The sequence below is a fragment of the Ochotona princeps genome, chromosome 14 (assembly GCF_030435755.1).
Source record: "Ochotona princeps isolate mOchPri1 chromosome 14, mOchPri1.hap1, whole genome shotgun sequence".
In the NCBI taxonomy this organism is placed as follows: Eukaryota; Metazoa; Chordata; class Mammalia; order Lagomorpha; family Ochotonidae; genus Ochotona; species Ochotona princeps.
The window spans coordinates 25,994,194-26,020,434 of record NC_080845.1 but is presented as its reverse complement, the minus strand read 5'-3'; the positions used below and the strand labels follow the sequence as shown (position 1 = coordinate 26,020,434).

The following is a 26,241-nucleotide window of genomic DNA, read 5'->3' as shown; positions in this document are numbered from 1 at the left end:
AGCCACTTGGGGAGTGAATTAGCGAATGGAAGATCTTTCTTTTGTCTCTCCTTCTCTATGTAGATCTGTCTTTTGCAGTGCGCCTGGAACACACTCCGCACTGGGGCCATAGGATGATATCGAGTGGCCGTCTGCCTTCCCTGGACGCTGATGCAACTGGGTTGCTGGGAGTGGCCCTCTCTCCTTCTCTCCCCACTTTCCCCAGATACGGGAAGGAAATCGATTGGAGGCAGTTGTCCCATCTGTGTTCCCCCATTCTTTGACTCTTTCCACTCAAAGTAGTGGTCCACATGGGCGTGCATCCTTTTAAACTACGTAAACATCATTAAAAATAAAATAAATATATTATTAGTGAAAAATGTTGATATCAAAAGGCCTAGATTTTGGCATAGGAGGTGAAGCTCTCATAGTGGAGAGCTGGTTTGAGTCGTGTCTGTTCAACCTCTGGTTCAGAGCCCTACTAAAGGCCAGGGAAAGCTGTAGATGCTGGCTCAGAGACTGCAGCCAGGATGAAGCTCCTCATTCCTGGGTTTGGCCTGGCCTAGTTCTGGCTTTTGCAGCCATCTGGGGAGTGAATCAGCAGATGGAAGAGCTGTGTGTGTGTGTGTGTGTGTGTGTCCCCTTCTCTGACACGCTACCTTTTAAATAAATTAATTTTTACAAAAGATGCATGACAGACTTGAGAATAACCAACCAGTACACAGTAATGGAAGTTATCTTAAAAGACAATAATATGTAAGCGGAATAAAAATTAAAATGCAAGAGAAGGAAAGGCTAAAACTTAGAAAGAGCAATCAAATCACTGGGAGGCAAACAGAAACAGCTCCAACTGTGAAGCCACAGAAGACACTCTCAGAAATACACAGTGAAGAGCTACAATACTACAAAAAGTTTGAGACTGAAAACACTATTATCATTTAGTGACAAAACCACCGGTTATCTTGAATAATCATTTCTATGTAAGGATAGTAGAAATAAAATGTAATTGAAAACTAACTGGGATAAAAGCTGAGGCTACCAAAGTCAGGACTTCTGTGCTAAAAAAAAAAAAAAAATAAAAAAAAAAAAAAGCATTGCTGGGGGCCAGCACCATGGTATAGTAGGCTAAGCTTCCGTCTTTGGTGCCAGCATTCCATACAGGTGCCAGTTTGTGTCCCGACTGCTCTACTTCTAATCCAACACCCTGCTAAGCAGCAGACAATGGCCCCAAATCTAGGAACCCTGCATGCACGTGGGAGACTTGGTGGAAGTTCCTGACTCCTGGATCAGCCCTGCTCTGGCCGTTGCAGCCATCCAGGGTGTGAACCAGTGTAAGGAAAATTTCTGAGTTGGTCTTTCCTTCTCTCTATAAATCTGTCTTTCCAATAAAAATAAATCTTTTAACAACAAAAAAAGATTGAAGGGTTTCTTTTCTATTTTTGAAAGAATGGAGTTCATTATGTTTAAATTATCATAACACAAAATCAATAAAGATAAATGAAAAATGATTTGTGGTCTGTAGGAAAAAGTATGTGGAACCTCAGGCATTACTTGTCTTGACTGGAGGGTCTGCTGCCCTTAGAGGGAAGATCCGTAGGACCCAATCACTTTTATAGATAAGAGAGTAATAAATAAGGGAGAGTTTCAGGGACTAGCCATGGTTCTTGCAGATGTTTGGAGAGCGAAGCACAGAATAAAAGATTCTCTCTTTCAAATAAATGTTTAAAAATTAAAATAAAAACACATGAGATTTCCAACAGCCACTACACTGAAAAGTGAAGGAAAAGGACTCGGCACAAAGGTCTAGTGGCTAAATTCTTGCCTTGCACAACCGGGATTCCTTATGGGTGCTGTTTGTGTCCCAGCTGCTCCGTTTCTCTTCCAGCTCCCTGCTTATGACCTGGAAATGCAGTGAAGGATGAATCAAAGCCTTGGGACCATGCACCCAAGTGGAGACCTGGAAGAGGTTCCTGGCTTCACATCAGCTCAGCTCTAGCCCTTTTAGCCACTTAGGGGTTGAACCAGGAGATGGAGAATCTTTCTCTCTCTCCTTCCTGTAGATTTGCTTCTCCAATATAAATAAGTACATCTTCTTTTAAAAAAATGAATGAAAAGAACAAGTCATAAGCATTGCAGGCTTATGAATCCGAAGACAATGAAACTTCTAGAATTGATAGTGTGGTCTGTGATTTCCTTTGGCAGCACTTGTGTCTGCCACAATGGACAGACTAATGCAATGTTTTTATTTTGATGGGTACATGAACAAGAGGTTAGAGAAGTAAAGGAGTTAAAGTTACAGGCAAAAGAATATATACATGAAAATCTAGGTGGAGCATCTAGATAAGTAAGAAAGGACAAAAGAGCAGGATTCTGATGGAGGAGAATGAGGAGGAAGCCTCAATGATGTCATTAAACCATGAGTTAGCAGAGTGAGCAAACAGAGGGCTAACCCCATGCATGAGACATCTGAGATGCGACTTTCCACATGATAAACCTATCCTTACAGTGTCTTCTTATATGTACATAAATCCTCAATAGGTTCTATTTTAAGCAGCGTTTGAGAGATAGCTTAATTCTTGCTAGATTTATGTTACAATAGAAAAAAAAATTCAAACTGACCTGCTCACATGGTAAGATACAAAATCTTTCAATAATGATACATTGATTTGTATAATGCAGAAACTTAAAAATCACTAATCTAGGTCAGACTGCTAACTTCATAAATAAAGAGGTAGTCTTCCAGAATTAAGTGATTTGCCATGGCAACAAAACTTCAAAAATTAATGCAACTTTATACATAGGCTTTTCCTGATCCTACCAAATATAAGTTATTCTCCAATCAGGAACTTTTGACACATTTTTCTGCAAATACTGTGGTCCTCTTGCTTACAAATTATATAGCTATATATTTCCAAGTCTTTGCCTAAAGACCTGAAATTACAGTTATTAGAGTTTTTGCTTCCCTATCATTCAATGCCAAATTATAGTCTTTCTTTTAAGATTTACCTGAAAGGCAGAGTGACAGACAAGGAAAAATCTGCTATGTGCTGGTTCACTCCAACAGGAAGCCCTCGGCTACACTAAAGCCAGAATCCACAACTCAATCTAGGTTTTCCATGTGGGTGGGAGGCAAGGATTTGAGACCTTTGGCTATCATCAGCTACTTTCTAGATGTATTAGCAAGAGGATGGTTAGGAAGAATATTAGTCAGGTGCAACATTGGGGCCTGGGTGGAGAGAACTTCTAGAAGTCTGGTGGCTGCCGGGAGCACCCAGGCCAAGTTGCTTAGGGCCGAGGCCACAGCCACTACTGCCACGCAGTGAGTGAATCCTGGGCCTACCTGGGCTCAAAAGGCTTTTCCCTTCCTGATGAGTAAGCTGGGAGGGGATCTCTTGGGAACAAGGCACGCCTAGGCTCTACCTGTCGCCAACATTGTGTGGTGGGAGGGATCCCGGGGAGTGCGACCTTGGGGCCTGGGTGGAGAGAACTGCCAGCAGCCTGGTGGCTGCTGGGAACACCCAGGCCAGGTTGGACTCAATGCACAGGTCACTGGCCACAGCCACTGCTGCCACATGGTGACTGAATCCTGGGCAGCCAGTATGCCAGTTGGCACCAGGCTCTGCCTGCTGGCCACCCAGTGGCAAGCTTTCGGGTCTTGGGGGTGCGGAATTGCTGCCTTGGTATGTCCGTGAATGAGGCCACTGTGCATATTTGTGAGGAATCAATCCTGAGACTCCCAATGACAGGGTATCTTTTCCTTGAAGGCAAGCAAGGGTACTGAGACCTGGTGGTTTGGAGAGGAGAGACTGGATGATCTGAATGGGTCAGAATGATATACCAGTTCACATGTGAGTCCTGTGTAGGACCTACTACCACCGAAAAAATGCTGACCACCGCACAACAGTCCATGAAAAAGCTAAGACTGGGGGCCTATCTAGCAGGGCTAGATCCTAGTACTTGGCAGAATGTTGGATCGGGGACGAATCACATTAGGCAGAGTCATGACACTAACCAGCACGTGAGAGAACTGGGTCTGGGGACAGATTCTGTGAGGGATGTGTGGGCCAAACCTTTTGGAAGTACAAGTCCTGCTGGTTAGTTCAAGACTTGGGGTGGTGATGGGCTGAGCCAGGTGTGACCATGGAACCTGCCATCACTCATGGGTAAAGGAACAGAAAACAATCTGGACTGGTCAAGGCAGCAGCACCCAAATGTGCATTCTAAAACAGGGTGTGGGTTGGGATGGGCTGCAACGTTCACCAGCTTATACAAAGCCAAGATGGAAGGGCAGACTATGCCGGGCACTGGCCTAACACCCACTGGCATGTATGAGATCTGGGTCTGGGAGTGGGTCAAGTGGGGGAACTTGGGAAACTCCCCTAATGGGTCACAACTCTCCCTGATGATCACATGATCCAGGCCTGGGGGTTGGAAAGCTGGGCAAAGTAACTCCAACAGCTGGCTAATATGTGGGTTGGTTATGGAAGGGGGTGGACTGGGCAGGGCCAAGCAAACCTAAGCTTACCAGCAAGAACAGAAATCAGGCTGAAGCACAGGTCATGCCGAGCTAGGCTCTTAAGACCTGTTGTTCTGCGTGAACCAGGGATGGGCCACAGCATCTAAGGCAAAGGCCAAGACAGGTAAGGGGCTGTGCCAAGCTGAGTCAGAGCAACCACTGGCATTCACGCCATCTATTGTTGGGAACAGGTCCAACTGGGGAGCCAAGAAGACACCCTAACTGGGTTGGGGTACCCACTGGTGAGTGCGGGGGCTGGAGTGAGGGCTGTGTTCTGGTCTGGATATGGCTGCAATGTCCCTTGGCACAAGTGTGGCATGGGGCTGGGCATACAGAGCCAGGCTAGACTCCAGCACCATCTGGTGCTCTGGAGGACCAGGGTAGACATGGGACGGACTAGGCTAGGTCTCTGCCCCTACTGAGCCATGTGTGAGCTGTGTCTGGGTATGGATGAGCCTTGGCTGGGCTGAAACATCCAACAGTAAGGACTGGAATGAGTTGAGGGCAAGTTAGGAAAGGTCACTGCTCCTGCCAGGACAGGAAGTGGACTAAATAGGGTTGGCGCATGGACCCACCGGTATGTGCGAGATCTGGCATTGGGAGAGGTTCTGATGGAGGAGCTTGGGAAACTTTTCTAGCAGGACACAGTCCCTACAGGTGAGCACAAGAACCATGATAGGGAGCAGCCCAGACCAGGCCAGGGAAAGGTACCCACCAGCATACATTTGGCATAGGTTGGGGGCGGACCAGACCGACCCAGTTCACATCACCTGCAAGCAAATTCAAGAACCAGATCAGAGTGTGGATCGAGCCAGGTTTGGTCACAACACATACCAGTACCAGTACACATTACGGCTGGATTGGGTGCCTGCTGGGCTGGGCTAGACTGTAACTCCTACCAGCGTCAGCTGGAATTGAGGGTGGGCTGGGCCAGGCCAGGCTACAGCACCCACTGCCAAATGCTGAGGCGAGTGGGGCCATGATAGACTGGGCTGAAGCACCCAACCAGCACATGTGAGAACCAGGTGGGGAGGGGGCAAAGCTGGTAGGGAGAATGTGGAGGGCTCCCCTGCTGGACCACCACTCCCACTGGAGAGTGTGTGTTGGAATGGAGGCAGACCAGACTGGGCAGGGCTATAACACCTGTGAGCCTCATGTGAGCTAGATCAGAGAAAAGCCAGGCTGAGCTGACTGTTCTTATTTGTGCAGGCATAAATCAGAGTGGGTGAGGGTTGGTTGGACTTTGCTGCAGCATCAATTGGCAGATGCTGGCACTGGGGGTTAATTCTGTCAAGTTAAACTGCAGAACCACCTGGAGAGTGCATGATTTTGGAGTGGGAGTGGCCCAGTAGGGAAATAGTGGGCACCTCCCTCTTGGGCTATCACTCCCATGAAAACCAGGACTGGTGCAGTGGTGACTAGACAGATGGGTCTGGATGTGTGTGGGCTGGAGATTGGGGCTGGTTGGGTTGAACTAGGCTACAATGCCCATTGACATGTACAAGAGCTAAATGGGATGTGGGATAGACTGAACAAGTCTGCAGTACATACTGGCAAGCACGAGAACCAGGGTAGGGGGTAGGCCTGGTGGGGGTTATTGTGGGTCACTCTGCTAGGCTGCAGCAACCACTGGTTTGTGTGAAGGTTGAATGTGTGCTGCGCAGAATCAGGCTAGACTGCAACATCCAATGGTTTGTATGCAAGACAGGGCTGGAAACAGAGCTGACCCAGCAACTACAACCACCAGCAAATACATAAGCTGATCAGGGCGATGGACTGTGCTGGACCCTGTACTGGCAAGCACACACAGAATCAGGTCTAGGATCACCTCAGACAATGTTTCTATTCCAACTGAGCTGCTGATCTCAGAGCCCCAACCATGAAGAGGAGTGCAAGTCTGAATATGGAGTGCAAGTATCAAAGCTGAACCTCCTCAGAGGCTCAAATGGAACAGTGGACAGCACATCCAGGTGCATGTGGAGGATATGGCAGTCCATCAGAACCACCAGAGGACACCTGTTACCACAACAGAGGACAGAGGACAGAACAAACCAATCAACTACCCCAGCCACCATGTGTTGACAGTGAAAATCTGGGCAAATGGAGAGTGTAAGGCGGACTATATCAGCTAGTGGATTCTGGAGTGATTTCATTGTGCTTGGAATGGCAAGATTGGCAGCAATTCAGAACTGCTGGACTATCAAAACCACTTGAGCACTGCCCTCGGAGCATGCCCCACGTCGGGGACCCTAGGATGGGATGGGAGGCTGGGTGGGGCTTCTCCCTTTATCTCCCTCCTTACCCTAGATAGAGAAAAAAAATGTGGAAACAAAAAATGAAACAATGGACATATTTAAATATAAAAAATAAACTTTTGTGTGCCCTGTGTGTCATTTTCAATGACTTGACACAATGACTTGTGAAATGACTTGTGAAAGGGGCTGTGCTGTGGCACCCTGTGTTAAGCCAGACTGCAATCCTGGCATCCCATATTGGAGTACTCTGAGTCCTGGCTATTCCATTTGCAGTCAAGTTCCCTGCTAACGAACCTGGGAAAGCAGTGGAAGACAGTTCAAGTACTTGGGTCCCTGCTACCCATGTGGGAGACAGTGATGGATCTGATGGATCTTCAGGCTCCTAGTTTTTGCCTGACCAAGTCTCAACCAATGTGGTGATTTAGGGAGTGAAGCAGAAAATGGAACATCTATTTCTCTGTCCTTCTGTCTTACAAACAAATGTTTAAAAAATAAATGAAAGACTTGGGAAGACCATGAATCAGCAGGGAAGCACCAAAGGACGAGACACACTGTGAAGCAAGGACAGTTTGAGGTTTCCCTAGTCCATTGGCCGTTGTGGATCATCGAGCTTTGGTCAGCAGGGTGGGATGGGCAACATTAGTTTTAGTGTACTTTGAATCTTTGAGACAGATGTGCCAAAGTGCTACCAAAAAGGGAAGCCATCTTTGAACAAGCAAGTTTCTTTATGAGGCAAATATTAATAGAAATGAATGTTTGTTGTTGTGCATTGTTTTTGTTGTTTGGGGACTGCTTTGATGGATAATGTCCTCAGAAAGAGGTACAGATGGGTTTAAAAAGCTGGGTTAATGTAGAGTCTCACATGATCTGGAATGATTTAAAGATAGCACCTATGTAATCCTGCCACTCCAGGACTCACCTCACAGTACACAAACTCCCCTGTTGGACACCAAGATTCTGAAAGGCAGACAGCATGTGTTATTCACTCATCCTTACATCTCCAGCATTCGGTAACTGCCACCCAATAACGCAAGTCAGTATTAGAATAGGTAACTTTTCCTGAACAAAAATTTGTCCTGAAGGGCTCCTGAGAGGCAATTTTGTATTTCAAAATGTGTCTGCTTGTGTATAAAGATGTTTTAAGTGTGACAATAAGCAGGTAGTTTGCCGGAAATTTTTTTTTCTGTGGTGTTACGTGGTGAAATTAAACAAGGTGTTATTCCTATCTTTTCAAAGCTTTTTCTGTTTCAAATATGGGAATGTATTTCTGCATATTTGGTGCATTCCAGCAGGCAGCTCAACTATATTAAAAAACAAAAAGGATTGAGTCAATTGAATGCATATTGACTAACAGGATTTAGACATTCAGTAGAAATTTTCTGCTAAATTCACACTTATGAATAATTTTCTTTATGAATTCTCTTGCAAAACAATACCTTTGATTAGGAATGTGATACAAATGCCTTTTGTATGTATTGTGCATATTTCTAAAAGTTTGTGGGAAAATGAAATTAATAGATAAGTTTGAAAAAGATGTTTACCTTTTTTTTTTTTAAAGATTTATTCAGTTTATTACAAAGTCAGATATACAGAGAGGAGGAGAGACAGAGAGGAAGATCTTCCGTCCGATGATTCACTCCCCAAGTGAGCCGCAATGGGCCGGTACGCGCCGATCCGAAGCCGGGAACCAGGAACCTCTTCCAGGTCTCCCACGCGGGTGCAGCGTCCCAATGCATTGGGCCGTCCTCGACTGCTTTCCCAGGCCACAAGCAGGGAGCTGGATGGGAAGTGGAGCTGCTGGGATTAGAACCGGCGCCCATATGGGATCCCGGTGCTTTCAAGGCGAGGACTTTAGCCACTAGGCCACGTCGCCGGGCCCAAGATGTTTACTTTGTTGCAAATGTTTTTTGATATCCATGCAGGCTTTCATAATATACATTTTCCACTAACATTTTAAAGACCCCACCTTAAGCATGGATTTCAAACATTTTCTACGTCCCTAAATTATTTTTAATTACATTTCCCATGAATTTTTGAACTATATTCATATCTCTATGTTAAAAATTATATACTTTTCCCTTTCCATGCTCACAAGGGTGAGCATTCCATGTAAGCATGGCTGGAGGACGATAGACTCCTGCCCCTCTATTACGAATAACATTGATGGGGAGCTTAACAGAAGCCAAACTTTTGTTGAACTCCAGCAGGCATGAATCCCAGGTACACTGGAGCTAGAGAGGAGTATGACTGAGAAGGACAAGAGCTTAGCACAGACATATTGCTGGAAAGAAATCTACATAGAAGCACCAGGATCAATCTACATCAAGCACCAGGATGTCAATATGGGCGTCGGTTTGTGTCCCAGCTGCATCCAGCTCCTTGACTACGGCCTGGGAAAGCACTGGGGGATGGTTCAGAGTCTTGGAACCAGCACGCATGTGGGAGACCCAGAAGAAACTCCTGGCTCCTGGCTTTAAATTAGCTCAACTCTGGCCATTGCAGCCCTTTGGAGAGTGAACCAATGGGTGGAAGATCTTTCTCTCTGTTTCTCCTGCACTCTATAAATCTGATCTGCCTTTCCAATAAATAAACAAACAAATCTGAAAGAAAGAAAGAAAGAAAGAAAGAAAGAAAGAAAGAAAGAAAGAAAGAAAGAAAGAAAGAAAGAAAGAGAGAGTGAGTCTTCCCTGCTGGGGTAACGCCAGGAAAAGTGACTACCTCTGTGCAAGCTTAATAACAAAACCTTGAAAACTCTATTTCTTTCCCGGGGAAGATCATGTAGCAACTGAAATTTGTAGAAAGAAAAAAAAAAAAACACAATGGAGAATTACATACAGCTGTTTGCTTAAAAACTGATAGCCAGTTTTGTTGTCTCTTCCCTGGAAACATTTGGATTTTGCATTCTTTATATCATTATTTGAAAAACATGGTGAAAATGCTATAAAACAAGCAAGTAATGCAAACTTTACAGGATTAATCTAGTCTACCTTAGAGTCATTTCTTATTTAGGACAATTAATTTAATTGGTAACTTGTGTATGGAGTACAATTTTAATAGGAAATGATTATTGTCAATTTTTTGTAACTAGTTCAATTAATTTTATTTTCTCTGGAGCACATTACGTTAATTGTTTTGAAAAATCATTTGTTTTCATTTGAAAACAGAGTTACAGAGAGAGGAAGAGGGGAAAGGAGAGAGAGCGCGAGAGCACTCCCATTTGCTGATTCACTCCCCAAATGGTTCAAAAGCCAGGGCTGGGCCCAGAAGCCTACAGCTCCATTTGGGTCTTCCCCATAAGTGGAAGGCACCCGAGTATTCAGCTCATCTTCTATTGTTTCCTCAGGTGCCTCAGCAGGGAGCTGGTGCTTAAATGGAATGCCAGTGTTGAAGGTGGTGGCTTAACCCTTTATGCCACAATACTGGCCTTAAATCCTGTCATTTCAATTTACATTATAATACACTGAACTGCAGCATCACATGATAGAAAACTGAAATTTTTAAGTCATATTTTTACCCTAATTGTGGTGAAATTTGCTAAGAAGTGCTCATTTGCTGGAATGTTTTTCTATGTTAGTTATTTTGTGGGAAAAAAAAAAAAAAAAACCTCTGAGACCATCAAAAATGGTTGGGCATTTAACAGACCTAAATGCAAGAAAAGGAAAAAAGCAGCAGCACTTCATATATTAGGACTGCAATAGTTGTGTGTTTGGTTTGTATTCAGTCCAGTACAAATTTCATTCAACCTTGCTACAAATCATCATTCTACAATGAATGAGATTTTTTGGTTCAGAATTCAATATTTTGCAGTTTTTCACCTAGTGGCCTTTATGGTGAGCAGTCTGTGCTTTAAATGGCTAACTCCAGACCCCATAGCTGTGTGTGTAAGGCATGAGGGAGGCACATGTTATTTGACACATAAGATGAATCCACTCAAAGAAAAGAGAACAAAAGTTCTCGGGAGTTCTCAACAGAACAGGTGCTTTTTATTTGAATAAACGTGTCCATGCAAATCTACTTGGCCGGAATAGGGAGGTTCTTAAATCTGTCTGTATTGTGAAAGGTAAGCAAGACTGTGAGAGACCTCCAGCCTTCTGATAATTTATGCTGCTTGATACGGGAAGGGTATCTGAGTTCTCTTCCATCCCATTACTTGGAGTAAATGAGAGTTTAGCAGCATGTAAATAACAGGCTACAGATGAGATAAAAGGGCACTCACAGCTGTTGAAAATGAACATAGATGTGGCAGAAACCTAAAATAGAAGTTCACATCATCTTTCTTCACAGTCCATATTTTCTTCTATAATGTTATGTTTCCTAGAAGAAGATGAAATGAAGGTAAACAGCTAGACAGGATAGTTAGGGAAAAGTTTATGTTACTAGTAAAGAGCTCCCTCATTCGACATCCTTCTGAAATGTCCAATTGTAAAGAATCAGCATATTGTAGAACCATTCAATACTGAATCATGCTGACATAAACGATGCAATGATTCAGAATACTACTCCAGATTGTGCAGTGCCTTCAAGTTCTCACTAACTTCAAAGATTACCAATGCACTAGCAATAGATGGGAAAGAAGATTCCAGGTAACAGAAGTCACATCACCTGTCTTCAAGATGCTGGGCACCGCAGGGTTTTCATCAGCTTTTATTACACCAGGTTAAGGAAACAAGTGAAATGGCCTTGCCTCTTTGGGCACATATTCTAAACATACATTCATTCTCATACCCAATGAGGAAAAACCCCAATTCAAAAGAATCTTATGTTTCACCAAATTCTACTCTTAAAATTCAAAATCAGTCGTAACACTGTACACAAGATTTTTGGCAGTCACAAGCTCCATCGCAAAGCAGAGCTCAAAACAATTAGAGAATGTAACTTGTATGTAAATACACTCTCGCTGGGTAGGTCAGACTGCATGAGGCAGTGTGGCTGTGTGGAAGGAGAGAGGTCCAGGCCTGTGGCAAACTGCTGCCCTTGCCAACAAAGCCAAGCTTCGTGACTTAGGTGCGTTCCTCAGCTGTCCCGGTGCCTTGCATCCTAGCAACGTTAAATAATGAAATATCTGCAAGCAACCATGTCTAAACAAAGAGCACAATATTGGAATCTCTAAGAAGTGGCCAATTCCAGAGAGACATTCCTTGGCTTCCTACAGTAGACTGGGATGGAAATTGTATCGGAGGCTGGAGAAAAGCCCTATGTGTTTCACCAGATTGGGCTCCACCACGTAGGCTCGCTCTCCCTTGGACTGCAGCAGTGAGTACAGGGCCATGTCTTTGCCAAAGCCTTTGTGGCAGTACACCTGTGAAAGGTAGGTGAGAGTCCGGCGGGCTGCAGGGGCAGGGAAGAGCATGGCTGGGGTACAACACTCAGAGGCAGGAACCACACTGTACAAGGAAGGACTCAGCCGCCGCAGTTCCAGGAAATAGTGCCGGCCCACCAGTTCCACCAGCCCCATGCTATACAAGGAGAAGAAGAGCAAGACAGGCCAGCTGAAGCCTGGACGGCTGGCAAATCTCATGTAAATCCAGGTTAGTACAGGTCCCAGCAACATGCCCACCCCGATCCACTCCAGGATCCTCATGGGTTCTGGGTTGATGTAGTGCTGAAGCCTCTCCGGGTGATAGAGCTTTAGATAAAGGGCATCTCTGAGGTGGGGCTCAGAGAAGCGAGCTCGCAGAAGATGCTCCAAGACTGGGAAGATCTGCTCCTCAGGAATGGCATCATCTTCCACCATCAGGACGTAGTCTGGATTGTAGGTCTGTAGGGAGGACTCCAGGCAATAGACATAGTCCTGCTTCTCTTTCTCAAAGGAGTTGGTTGAAGGGTCGTCACCATAATCATCCTCAGTGCCCTCATAACGGTTGGCCACAGGGACGTACTTAGAGAGCAGCTTGGCATCTAAATGATTCACACTACGCTCCACGTTGCACAGGAATAGCTGGTGCCCATCACACCGTGGGCCGCACTGCTGCAGCAGCCGGTGGAACTGCGATACCACCTGCAAGACGTAGTGGAAGCCGGGTTGCCTGTCCACCGTGATGATGGTGATCACCAGCCAGGGGCGGGGAGTGGCCTGCCAGACAATGGGCACCGAGCCATTGGCAGAGGGCAGCTCCTCAAAGTAGTGGAGGGCCGCTTCCCCCTCTTTCAAGCTCTGCTGCAGGAACTCCTGGCTCATTTGGTTCAGATGCCAGTGGCGCAGATAGAAGTAGGAGTGCAGAAGCCGGTGACAGGCCAGCGGGGCCAGCAGGCCAAACGTCACCACCGTTAGGATGAAGAGCTGGACAGCAGTGCTGCCCCAGGAGAGTCGCCGCAGCCTCCGGAGGAGCATGGCAGCTGGAGAGACTGATATGCTCATGAGGTCAGTTTTTGGTCAGGTCTGGTCCCAAGAACAAACCATCCTGGAACTCAGGCCAGAATCATCACAAATTAAACCTACAGAAAGAGGAAGTAGAAAGTGGTAAAGATAACTTTAAAAAATCCAATTACTGAACTTAGCACACAATAAGCTAGGAATTCTAGTTTGAGGCTGTGTAGCTGCTGACTTTAAAGTATTTTATCTGTTAAGGTTTCTTAGAGACTTTTATTATTTCAATTGCTAATGAGATCTTCACGTATTCAACCAAGCCCTCACACCTAATAACGAAGCTGCATGGAATTTACGATGCACTACAAATTCATAATGTAAGATAAGAACATTACCTCTATTCACTACCTGAAGACATGTTAGTTTGGATTTTCTGGGGTTTTTTTTTTGTTGTTTTTAAGATTTATTTACTTGAAAGTCAGAGCTACAAAGAGAGAAGGAGATCTTTCATCCACTGGTTCATTCCCTAGATGGTTACAACACCCAGAACTGAACAAGGCTGAAGCCAGGAGCCTGGAACTTCACCCAGTTTCCCACATGGGTGCAAGGGCCTAAGCACTTGGACCATTTACTCACTGTTTTTCCTAGGCCATTAGCAGGGGGCTGGATCAGAAGTGGAGCATCTGGGTCATGAACCAGTGCCCATATGGGACATGTGTAGATGGCAGCTTTTCTTGCTATGCCACAACACCAGCTTCCAGACATGGTGTTAAAACAGACATCTTGAAAAACCAACAAAAAGGATAAAAATGTGTACACCATTATTGCTGAAATAGTTTTGTAAAATTTGGCTTCATATCTTTGTCAAACCAATGGTTAAGAATGTCATACTACTATAGTTTTAATGATCTGTGATGATTTCAAAATTTAAATGGACAAAATGACTATTATCCCATTTAATTGTTATTTATAGCTGCTTTCTAGATTTCCACTAAACTAGGGCCCTCTTTCTTACTTGTTAAGCTTATTATTCAGTGAAGTATTTAAGCCTTTTTACTGTAATGTAAATTTAAAATGTTATCTCAAAAACCAATAGAGAAGAAAGAAGAGGAGAATGAAGGAGGTCGGGAGGGCGCGGGAGAAAAGGGGAGGGATGGAGGGAATAGCACTATATTAGAACTGTATCTACAAATCACAGCTTGAATGTGTTAAAAACTGGTTAAAAACTAAAACAAAACATTTAAGGGGATTTATAAAGCGGAACCTGGCACAGAAGATACACACATTTAGAACAAGTTCCAAGAGTACTGTTGATTAACTGCGCATGCTTATTTCTGAAAGCTTTTCTACATATCCCTCAAAAGAGAAAGAATGTGTCTGAAACGCCTGTGATTCCAATCCATAGACTCTCATATAAGTATATTAAAATTGCATTAGTAACTTAACCTTATTGTTCCTCTTTTTTTAAAAAAAAAATCCGCATTATCATGGGAACCAGTGGGGTAAGTTACCTCCCATGTACGAGCAAAGTCTAGAGCCCCAGACTTCGGTAGAGAAAGATCAGTGGGAGATCAACGTTTCAGAGGAGGAGGGGAAGTACAGGCAGACGTGAAGGTGGTTGTCCCAAGCCTGGTCCATGCTGTGATGAACAAGCCAGTGGAGTGTGGGATTGAGTCAGACATCCAGGGGTGTGAATCCCAGCTCCAACACTCACTTTGGTGTGAAGGCACCGCACCTCCTTACATCTTGGATTTCTCGGCTCCAAAGTCAAAATAATAAAAAAATCAATCTCTCTCAGGATTACTGTGACTATCAAATGTTTTAGGAAGTAAAATAATGCAGACTACAAATGGCATTAAAATGTATCTGTATGTTCAAAAAACTCAAGTAATATTTTACGAGTAAGCAGATCTAATGTTCTGATGGAAAACAAGATTGTACCAAACCGTACAATAAAAACCGACAAAGCTGCTGTAAAACCACTAAGGTCAATGCAAAATCAAAGCGTGCCTACAGAAGAGAAAGTACCAGCAGATTTTAAGAAGAAGTCTGTGGAAGAATGGAGTTAACAAATGTGCATTTTGTATTAACTTTCTAAAGACTCCCTTGTAAACCTCTTGCCTTATAGGCATTATAGCTTTCACATATATGGAGACCTGTGTCTAGTTTGTGAGTTCTTGTGAAGCAAGGATGCCTAGGTCCCATAGGAGATGACCATGGTACAATCTGCCAATACTTCCGTATCTATGTTTTTTCCTTCTTGGGCACACAGATGATCTCATTTCGCTTTAAGGCAGGCATCTGAACTAAGATGACTGAGAACAGATGTGCCTTTTCGAGTTGTCTGTTTCCCCATCTGAATTAAGCATCCCGGTGTGGGGATGCAGTTGGAGAGAGGGTATAGCCATTAGATGACAGGACAACTGCATGAAACAGAGGTCCCTCCTGTTGCCCACTTCACAGTGTCTTTCCACTGTACTGCAGGCCGTGCAGGGAGCTAAATCATTGTGTCTAAACAGGAATGACTTTTGGACTTCTTTATTACAGTAATTAGCCTACCTTACCCTCTACAATCAGTTGTGTAAAATACCAAACCTCTCCCGATGGTGGGATGATATGAAAATTCAAGAAGTAGGGAGACATATCTTATCTCAGCAACCAACAGGAGAGGACTCTCTGTGAGACCCCAGGAGTGAATCAGCCTCCTCCATTACTCGTAAGACATGTGCACAGCACCCACAGAGGACAGAAGGACAGAGAGATTTGAAGAGCATGTAACTCCTGACTTGAGGTTTCTGACTAATTGTTGACATAAAGAGGATTTTTAATCCCAGGTAATATTTCCTATGGGGAAGTGGGGCTGCCAGGATTAGAACAGGCACCCACATGGGATCCTGGCGTGTGCAAGGCAAGGACTTTAGCCATTAGGCTACCGCGCCAGGCCCAAGTGCCTTACTTTTAAAACATGGCTGCCAAAATGTGGTCCACTGACGATTAGAGACAAAGAAGGATTCAGTCCAAGGATACTTGGTCCCTGCCTATGGTGAGCAGCTCTTGCTGGGGCAAAGAACAATTCCAGTTAGATTAATAATACGCATTTAAGATTAATTACATATACTTAGATTAAAAAGTTGGATTAATTACATGCACTTCTTGCGCATGAGTTTGGGTTCAGCTCCAGAATGCAGAGCAGAATCAGGTCTTTCTACATGCCTTTCCTTCCAGATCATGCCACAGAAGACATTAGCACCTGAGATGTGCTCTTCTGAAGCTGTGGGAGAGGCCGAGCAAAAGCAGGCAGCTACATTCGCACCCTTGTATAAGTGGGTCAGAATTCAACATGAAACCATGGGAAAGGGGAATTTTTTGCTTCTCACAGATAAGAGGAGGCTAGACGGGGAGGCAGAGAAGATTGAGATAGGAAAAGTGACTAATTTCTAGGCCCTCATGAGAAAAGGTCTGATAATCTGCTCAGGGAAATTTCTAGAATGCTTATAAAGCATAAGCTCCACTCCCTCCATCCTCGGGCTCACTCCCAAGAAAGCTGCAATGTCCAGGCTGATGTCTGGAGCCAGGAGCTTCATTTGCGACCCCCATTTGAGTGGCAGGGGCCCAAACACTTGGGCTATCTTTTGCTGCTTTTCTCAGACCACTATCAGGGAGTAGGATCAGAAGTGCAGTAGACACAACACAAACTGGAATCCATAGGAGATGCAGGCGTCACAGGCAATGGCTTTATCAACTATGCCACAACCCTGACTCCCTAAGATTTCTTATTACTGTTATTTATCCACCATGAGCCAATTTTGGCTCTCTTCCATGCCGTCTGTATTCCGGGGACCATGCAGGTGACACTGCCTTTTTCATGAACATTGTTGGTTTTATATCGTAGCACCAGTCTAAGTCCTCGTTACTCCATTTCTGTCACAGCCTTCTGCTTGTGCATGCTGGGAGGCACAGGTTGGGATTTAAGCACTTGGGCCTCTGCCATCCATGGGGGAGACCTAGAGAGAGTTTCTGACTCCCGGTTGCTACCTGACCCAACCCTGCCTAGGGCAGACATGTGGGAGTGAATCTACAGATAGAAGATTGAGCTCTCACTCTCGGCCTTCAAGTAGATAAAAATAATAAGTAAATAAATCTTTTTGAAACACAGACATGTCATTTCCACCTACATTTCACTGACTGGAATAAATTGAATAACGAGTCTTAAACTCAACTAAACAGGAATTTAAATTTCTTATAGGAAAAGATACAAAAAGCCTGAAGTCAATGATTGGGTAAATATATATCTCTTCAAAGAGGGGAAAGAAATATTTTGAGTAATAATGCAATCTATCACACTTACTGTGGGCCATGGGAGCCGGGATCATTTCCTACATTCAATGATTAGATGTCTGGTTTGGGGAAAATCTAGTTACACTGAGTTATGTAGGCATTTAAGAATGTATTTCTTTTTCACAGCCACACCTATTGAATGTCATGGTAAGACTATTATATTTAGCAATCAACACCATGGTACAATAAAAAATATACATTATAACACTTTGTTGGAATGCTTTATGGTTCCCACACAACAGAATCTAAAGTAACCTTATGATTAGTCATTGAGTTTTTCAGCCATGTGTATGAGTACTGTCTAAAATATGTCTTCTCTTAAACTATGTATTTGGGAGGAAGAGAAGAAGAGCACAGACAAAAGAAACAGCTATCATCTCTTGGCTCACTCTCCAAGTGCCCACACGGTCAGGGCTGGGCCAGGCCAAAGCTGGAAGTATAGAACTCAATGCCGGTCTCTCAAATGGGCAAAAGTGATCCAACTACATCTACTGCTTCTCTGGGTGTTTATCAGCAGGAAGCTACAATCCAAAGCAGAGCTGGGACTTGAACCCAAGCATTCTGATAAAACATGTCTTCTTTGTGATAGGTGGCCCTGCACCACTGTGCTTGACCGAGTTCATGAAACTACTGTAACCTGTAACTTCTCTGTTACTGCAGTGGCTCTCCTCTCCCACTAAGCTTTCTTCTTGGCAGTAAAGAGAACCCTCTGCTACTGCTGCTGTTGGAACTGCCATCGCCACCTTCACTTTAGTTTGAAAGACTATTGGTCCCTATTGTCATTGGAGCCAGAGCTTTGCCTCTAATGTTTCTTGCCTTCCTGCATCCAAAATGTGAAGACTAATACTTGCAATTACCAAACTCTCTGTAGGTTCTACCACTCGGTTACTCGTCTCCACCCTCACTAAACCTTTACCTATGCCCTCATTGCCACCATTTCCAGAAGAAGTATCAAAACTATGCCAACCTCTTTGGCTGGGTTCTTTGAACCTTTCATTATTTTACAGTTGGGGTCATTTACAGGATGATATTTCTGCATGATAATACCATTCATGCAGTCAGAGTGATCAAGGGTCACAAAACAAGGCCCCTCCTTCTGCCTCTGCCTCACTCAGCCATCATTTCAAACACTTCAATTTTTCTCAATCTGTTCAAAATCATCTCTGTAGTGATGACACTACTATTCTTTTACGCATCTGGATCCCAAATAAGGTACAAATTCTTTGCCAAGATTTCTCACTATTCAGTTCCAACCGTCTTTCTAGTCCCATATCTTCTCCTCACACATACTACCTCCACCAAAAATCGGATCAAAAGCCACCTCTCAGAAGCCAACCTGGCTTCACCCAGCCAGAAACAACCCCTTTTTATTCCTTACTAAGAACTTTCCTTAAGTTATTCATTTATCACCATCTGCTTTCAACTGGATCTGTTTATAGCTATTACTTATCAACCCTTTTCTACATGTGGCAGTATCATGGTAGACTCCATTATCTAGCATCATAATTTCCCTGGCTTTTAACAACAATGAATTTCATGGAGGTATATTTTGCAAACAATAAAATGCACTATTTAATTGTATGTTTCAGTGGGTTTTTTTTTTTTTTTTGTCAAATTTATACACCTGTGTAACCTCCATCACAATAAAAATTGACCAAAGTATTAAAGGCCATCTGGAATTGAAATGAGCAAAAGTTGTCAGAGAATGCTTGTTTTTGGTTTCGCATATTTGGGTGACAGAATCATATTTTGATATACAACACATTAAAAACGCTTAAAAGTCATGAGGAGAAAATTTGATACTCCAATTGAAAAATGGGCCAAAGAATTAACAGCCAATTCACCTGCACAGAATCAAAAGGCTAATACTCCGAGGAAAAGGTGTTGATTCCTATGGGCATTCAAAAGCATGCAAATTAGATTTTGTTATTGATTTAAAACGTCAAATGTGTGTAGGCAGAGAAAATTTTGAGACATCCAAACAACTGCCTAAAAGATAGTTTTAACTCACCTTCATTTCCATTCATTCTTCTGATTCCTAAATGTTTTACAAATAAGCTTATCTTATTTCTTAAAGAAAACACTCTGATGACTGTATTGATGGCAGGTGCTAAGCACACACTTTTTCCCTTCTCACTTCATTGCGTCCCTAATGCAGGGCATTCTAGAAGCACACACCCTCCCTCTCCCGCTCCCGCCTCCACCCCATTCCGGTTTCTGTTGTGGAGTTGTAGTTTTCCTGGGGAAATCACACGTGCGGGCTCGCACGCACATCCGCAGGCTCTTTCTGCTGAGGGTCCGCATGGTGAGATCATGTTGGCGCCGCCCTGTGATCCTCAGGAGAGCACCGGCAGGGCTGGCGCTGCCCGGGTCACACCGACCCTGCAGGAGCTCACGCTCCAGCACAGTGGGCGCAGTGCGACACCGGCCACAGCAGCCCAAGAACCAGAAAGAGAGCGAGACACAACCAGGGGACCTTGACCATCACAATTAGAAAACCAATAGGGGCGGGAGGACAGAGCCAGGGATCCAGTGTGGACCGCTGACCTTGGGCAGCGGCCATCGCGCTCAGGCCTCAGTTTCCCCACCCGTAGACCAAGGCTGACCCTCTCCATCGTTGCGTTGGTTCCCTCAAGCTAATCTTTCTGGGGATAGAGGTGGGGGGGGCGGGATTTCTTCCCGTAATGGGCCGCCTGTTACCCACGCTGCCAGGTCACGGTCGGAAACTGGGCACCACCGGCGGAACCTGAGGCGCAGACGTTCGGCGGGGGTGGGCTGCTCTGGGGCGGCCATTAGGCCACGGGCCCTGAAGCGCGCGAGCCGCGCCCTGCTCCACGGGGTCTCACCCAGACGCGCACGCGGGCTCCCCAGGGTCGCCAGTCAGCCGGCCTCCCAGCTCAGCCTGCAGGGCGAAGCACGCTGAGGCCCCCTTGCCGCGACGCTAGTTCATTCCCGTGCCGACGCCGACGCCGGCCCCCTTGGCGCTGGAGAGGGTCCCCCTTCAGCGGCTCCCCGGTCGCCGTTGACAGGAAGCAGCCCACGCGGTGGATAGGGCCCCTCCGAAGCCGGCCAGCCCCGAGCGCAGGCCTCCAGGGCCGCGCCATCCCCCCACCCCACTCCTGCGGCTCTCGGCATGCCCGACTGAGGCAAGCCCGGCCCCTGGCTTCGAGATCTGGTCAGGATGGGAGCTCCGACTCCCACGCCGAAAGGGTTGGGCAGGTGGAACGCAGTGAGAACTTACCTGCAGGAGGCAGTCAGCTGTGTTCTCGGTGCACGCCGAGGGCCGCCTCTGCGGCCGCCCAAGCCTGCTCATCCCGGCGGAGGCGCCATTGCGGGACCGGGAGTGGCGAGGAGCCCACGCAGCGCGGTGTAGGTGCGCCACGAAGCCGCTCTCCTCCCGCGGCGCGGCGCCCGCGCAGGGCTCCCCGCGGTCCGCCAGCCCATGTGACCCGCGAGCTGCCGAGCGACCGCCGCCCCCAAAGTGGGGATGGGGGTGGGGGGAGGGACGGCAAAAGGCGCCAACTGATGGGCAGCGAGGGAAAAGCAGGGGTCGCCCCGAGTCCTGCAAACGCGAGGCGTGCTTCTTTTGTGAGGAGAACACAAGCCGGCCTCACGTTTCAAGTGGGGCGCGTGGAGATTTATTCATGGACGTGAGTGAGACGGGTAGCTCTCGGTGTTTGGAAGTGCTAAATTAGAAAGCGATTACTGTAGGTATTGACTGGCCTTCAGTCTTGACAAGACCTTCTGCATGTACAGAAATGGCTCTGAAAGAGAAGAACGCTGAAGGTGTGAGGACAATCCCTGAAGAGCGAGACAAGGGAATATGGAAGATTCGGGGGAGGGAAAGAATGTAGAGAAATGAAGGCAAAGAGCTAGCTGCAGTCCACAGGCCTTGCCGGCTTCCCAAGGTGTTCTCCATGCAGTGTGGGTACTTTTCTCACTGCTTCTAATTCTAGTTAAGGGTCAACAACTACAGCTCGCTGCTCACGAGGTAAGAATGCTCTTTACACTCGTAAACGGCTACCAAGTGAAGGGGCAAAACGTAAAAGAAAATATTTCAAGGTGTAAAACTATAAAACTCAACTTTTGGAGGTCATAGTTTTATTGGAACATAGTCACGTAGTCATTGTCTATGCTGTTACGAAAGGACACCACAATTGGATGGCAGATAGAGGTTTTATGACCACAAAACCTGAAATACTTAGTGTCTGCTTTGCCAGCACCTGTTCTAAAAAGGTGTTCAGTGATCACAAGGTTTTATTGAAGCCAGTAAATGCTCTCTTCCCGTGTATGTTAGTATAGTTGGTATTAGCTACCAAGTTCCTTTATACTGTATCCAACCGAGTGTCCATTTATCGTCTACTCTTTTCAACCAGCATTTAACAAGAATTACTCAGATGTGGTCTCAACAGTATTGATGAAAATGAGGCAAGTGATAGGAATCTTGTGCTCAAAGAGTTTGTCACTAGGAACATTGGAAAGGCAGGGAGTGAGTTGGAGCTGGCACAGGAGAGCTTGAGAAAGTGTTCCCACTTCCGGCAAGAATGACTACCAGTCTTAGGGCATGATGGCTCAGTTGGCTGTCCCCCTCCCACACAACCACACAAGTGTCAAGATTCCATTGTGTGCCTGTTCGTGTCCCAGCTGCTCCACTTCCCATCCAGCTCCCTGCTTGTGGCCTAGGAAAGCAGTAGAGGATCGCCTAGAGCCTTGGGACCCTGCACCCACTTGGGAGACCTGGAGGAGTCTCCTGGCTCCTCCCTTTAGATTGGCCCAGCTCTGGTCGTTGCAGCCACTTGGTAAGTAAACCAGGGGACAGAAGGTCTTTTTTTTTCTCCTTTTCTCTCTAAATCTGTCTTTCTGATAAAAAATAAATAAGTCTTAGGAAAAACAAACAAACAAACGAAAAAGCTAACAGTCCTGATGGAATTGAAGGATTCGGGTAAACTTGAGTCTAGTTCAGGCCACTGACAGTGGCCCAGTATTGGATTCCAAACTATTTACTGGCTATGACAAATTAATTAGCTCCTTTGTAACTCAATCATCTCATCTATATAACTAGGATAGTAACACTAAAAAGTTTGGTTGAGAGGTTTACATGAAACAATGTGTGAAAAGTAGTTTGTTACATTCTCGGAAAGTGTTTAGTATTCAATAAGCAGTTGATAGGTATTCCTTTGTTTGTTGTCTGTGTTGTCTGACCTTGTAACCATTAGTCACATATAGCCAACACTTAGATTTAAATTAATTAAAACGAATTAAAAACGAGATTGCCTACCATAGTGGTCTAATCATGCGTTTGTTCCAGGTTCCCATCGTGGATACAGGGGCCCAAGGACCAAGGCCATCCTTTACTGATGTCCCAGGCCATCAACAAAGAACTGTATCAGAAATGGGGCAGTTGGGACTCGAACCAGCACCAAAATAGGATGTTGACATTACAGGAGGAGGCCTGACCCACATGCCACGACACCACCTCCTCAAATTTATTTTCTTAAGAATTTGGAAGTCAGAGTCTAAAATTAGTCTCCTTAAGCAAAAGTCAAAGTGTAGGCAGGGTTTTGTCTTCTTTCCAAGGAGAATTGTCTTCTCGTTCAGTTTGTGCAGCCAGCACACATTCCTTGGCTCACTGACCCCCTCTTCCTTGCATGGCTTTTAAGGTCCTGTGTCCACCATGACATCTGTTACTATTAATGCTGACTCTTCTGTTTCCCTCTTAGAGGAGCCCTGTGGCTGTACTGAGCCCCCCTGGCTAAGCCGGGATAATCCCATTGATTTAATCATGTTTTCAGGGTCTCTTTGACTTTGCAAAGTGGCGTATTCACAGATTGCAAGGATTAGGAAATGGAACTGAGAGGGGGCGATTAGTCGGTCACAGAGTTTGTAATACTATATGCTCTTGAGAATCTTTTTCAGAAGACTGTTGAAGGAAGTAAAGAGAGACAAAGAGAAGATAACTCAGTGCTTTTTTTTTCCAAAAAAAGATTGATTTATTTTTATTGGAAAGTCATAACTACAGAGAGGAGAGACAGAGAAAGATCCTCTATTTGTTGATTCTCTTCCCAAGTGGTTGCAACAGCAGGAGCTGAATCAATCTGAAGCCAGAAGCCAGGAGCTTCTTCCAGGTCTCCCACATGGATGAAGGGTCCCAAGGCTTTGTGCTGTCCTTGACTGCTTGCCCAGGACACAAGCAGGGAGCTGGAAGGGAAGTGGATCAGCCAGGATACAAACTGGCACCCTTTTGGGATTCCAGCACTTGCAAGGTGAGGATTTTACCCACTAGCTACCACACCGGGCCCACAGTGTTACATTTTTAAAAGCTCAGTACAAGAATCTGGTCTGGGAACACCTCACACAAAGTTTCTCTGGGCGTCTCCCCAATTGAGCTTCCGGACTCAGAACCCTAACCAAGAAAAGACAGAAGACAGAACAAGTCAATCAACCACCTCAGTTATATGTTGGCAGCAAAATACTGGGCAAACAAAGACTCTATGATGGACTATGTCAATCAATGGATTCTTCAATGACCTCATCGTGCTTGGAGTGGCGAGACTGGCAGCAATTCATAACTGGTGAACTATCAAAACCACTTGAGCAAGAATCTCGGAGCATGCCCTACATCCGGGACCTGGGGTGGATGGGAAACTGGATGTGTGGAATGGTTAAAAATCTAATTTGCCCCTGCTCGGTGCTGTATTCCTGCCTCTATAACCCTGCTTCACTAGCTCTACTAAAAGGCCATGTGACCCCAGGCCTAATGGTTTAGGGGCAATTGCCCAGGTACTCTGCGGGGGTCCACCTGCCTACGTGACACTCATCCCATCACCTGGATAGGAAGCCCCCACCTCACCTTGAACTAACCAATAGTGTGAAGGTCCCTTATACAAATGAAGGATGCTAAAATAACCCTCTGATTGGCTGATTTCTGTATAAATACCCTAAGATTTGGAGGCTCGGGGTCTTGTTCCTCGGAGACCCGGCCGTGTTTGAATAAACGTTCCTGACGACTCCTGACTCCTGGTGATTCTTCGGGAAAGAGCGGCGACGGCGGTAGCGGCGGCAGCGGCGGCAGCGGCGGCAGCGGCGGCAGCGGCAGCCGGGGCGGCAGCCGGGGCACCGCGTCCGCGGTGGGCGACTGTGGCACCCAGAGGGTGGCAGCAGCGGAGGTGGTAGCAGCAGAAGGGGGCTCCAAACGGCGATTCCAGCGACCGCGAAGAAGAGAAGCAGCGTGGCCTTGACCACAGCAGCGGCGGGGACGGCCCCAGGTTGTCCCTGACTGCGGAGCTGTAACATAGGTCCGAAGAGGAGGCGCCTGTAGAGCTGTACGCGGACCGGCCTATCATTGGCCAGTAACACTGAGCTGTAACACTGTTCTAGGTCGTAACCAACTACGACCGAAAGAGCTGACGGCCCCACCTCCGTCTGTTCGCTGCCCGAAGGGAGCCCCGCCTAAGCCCACCTGCCTCAGGCCGAGGTCGATCTGTCGGCCGCTCTGCGGTCCGAGCCCCACCTGCCTACGGCTCAGGGCTTGCCGGCTGCGGGCCCCGCCCACCTGCGGTCCAGGAATACGCGGACCTGCCGGCTGCCCCACGGGAACTGAATCCACCCAAAAACCCTGTCGTCGTCGCCAGCACAACATTTGGAGGTTCCACCGAGATTTTGAAGATCACCAGGAATCGGGACCGAACTCAGAGGGCGTGTGTGGTGAGTCTCACATAATTTTTAATTCTATTTTTCCTTTTTTTTTCACCTTTTTTCGGCCGAGTTTTTGTGTCTAGTTCTTGGTGAGTGGGCTAGAAGGCCTCTCCCACCTAGGCATCTATTTTTTTTCCTTTCCACCCATTTTTCTTTTTGACCGTGCTTCGCCTCTAGTGCTTAGTGAGTGGGTTGGAAAGTCACTCCGGGTCAGGCACCTCTTTGCCGAGGAAAAGTTGGTGCGTTCCCTCCCAATGCTTTTTCTTTTAGCAGGCTTGTTAACCGTGTGTCTGTTTCGCCGTGAAACCGTCGTATGTTTTCGTGTCTGCCGGCTATAAGATGAATGCTTGCCAGGATTAATTGGCTGCAAAAACTTGAACTATTGACTGTAAAATCTGGAACTAACTTTAAGAGGACCTCTTACTTAAATTAAACCTGTGAAGTGGCGTGCCTAAGTTAAATTGAACCCATCTGTGGCCGCCTAGATTCAAATCAGAATACAGCGAGGGAAAGTTTCTAGATTAGTTTTCTGAGCAAGCAGGACGGCCGAAAAGTCTCCGGAGGATAGGGAGTCGGCAGCTGACATTACAGGGTCTGGGCGGACGCGTAATTCGGCCCTGTTGGCTGGGGCTTCCTTGGTGACGACCGGGCCCCCACGGCTGACTTCCCTGGGTCCAAGTGCCTGACTTGAGGGACTGTGGGCTCTCCCTGGTTCCGAGGCGGACGAACCAGCCTGCCTGGGTTCCGAGTCCGATGAGTTTGGAGGCGGCCTTCTAACTGGGCGTCAGGTTCGATAAGGCCTCCGCCTGCAGAGTCTGACGGGGAGGGCGGCCTCCTAGCTGGGTTCCGGATTCGAGGGGAGCAGGTTGGTTCCAAGCTCGAGAGGAAAGAGCCAGTGTCCGAGTGCCAAGTCAGAGGGACCGGTTTGTGTATGTGTAGCCTGAGTTCCGAATCCGAGTGGTTGAAAGGTGTCCTTTCCACCTGAGTTCCGGGTTCGAGAGGCTGTGATGTCTTTGTCTTGAATTGGATGTGTCCCTGTCTGCAGCCCTGTTCTCATTTGGGCTTGAAGTCTGGAGGCTTTCTCCGGGTGATTTTGAGTTTGGAGTCCGTGAACTCCGTTTCCTGGTGCTGCAGGTTAGCCTCAGCGTGGC

The 26,241-nt window shown here is 46.3% G+C and overlaps 1 protein-coding gene across 1 annotated transcript; it reads right to left on the bottom strand.

The window, feature by feature from the left end:
* Window positions 1-11,359: 11,359 nt before the first annotated feature.
* PGAP4 (post-GPI attachment to proteins GalNAc transferase 4) lies at window positions 11,360-20,890 on the bottom strand. The gene is made up of 2 exons (XM_004580941.3): window positions 20,637-20,890; window positions 11,360-13,185 (listed from the first exon to the last, which is right to left on the bottom strand). The coding sequence occupies exon 2, from the start codon at window positions 13,106-13,108 to the stop codon at window positions 11,897-11,899; it is 1,212 nt and encodes a 403-aa protein (XP_004580998.2). The 5' UTR covers window positions 13,109-13,185; window positions 20,637-20,890; the 3' UTR covers window positions 11,360-11,896.
* Between the last annotated feature and the right edge of the window lie 5,351 nt (window positions 20,891-26,241).

Bases quoted from the DNA above. Each gene is read 5' to 3' on its own strand.
- PGAP4 (XM_004580941.3), bottom strand. From the start codon at position 13,108: ATGAGCATATCAGTCTCTCCAGCTGCCATGCTCCTCCGGAGGCTGCGG.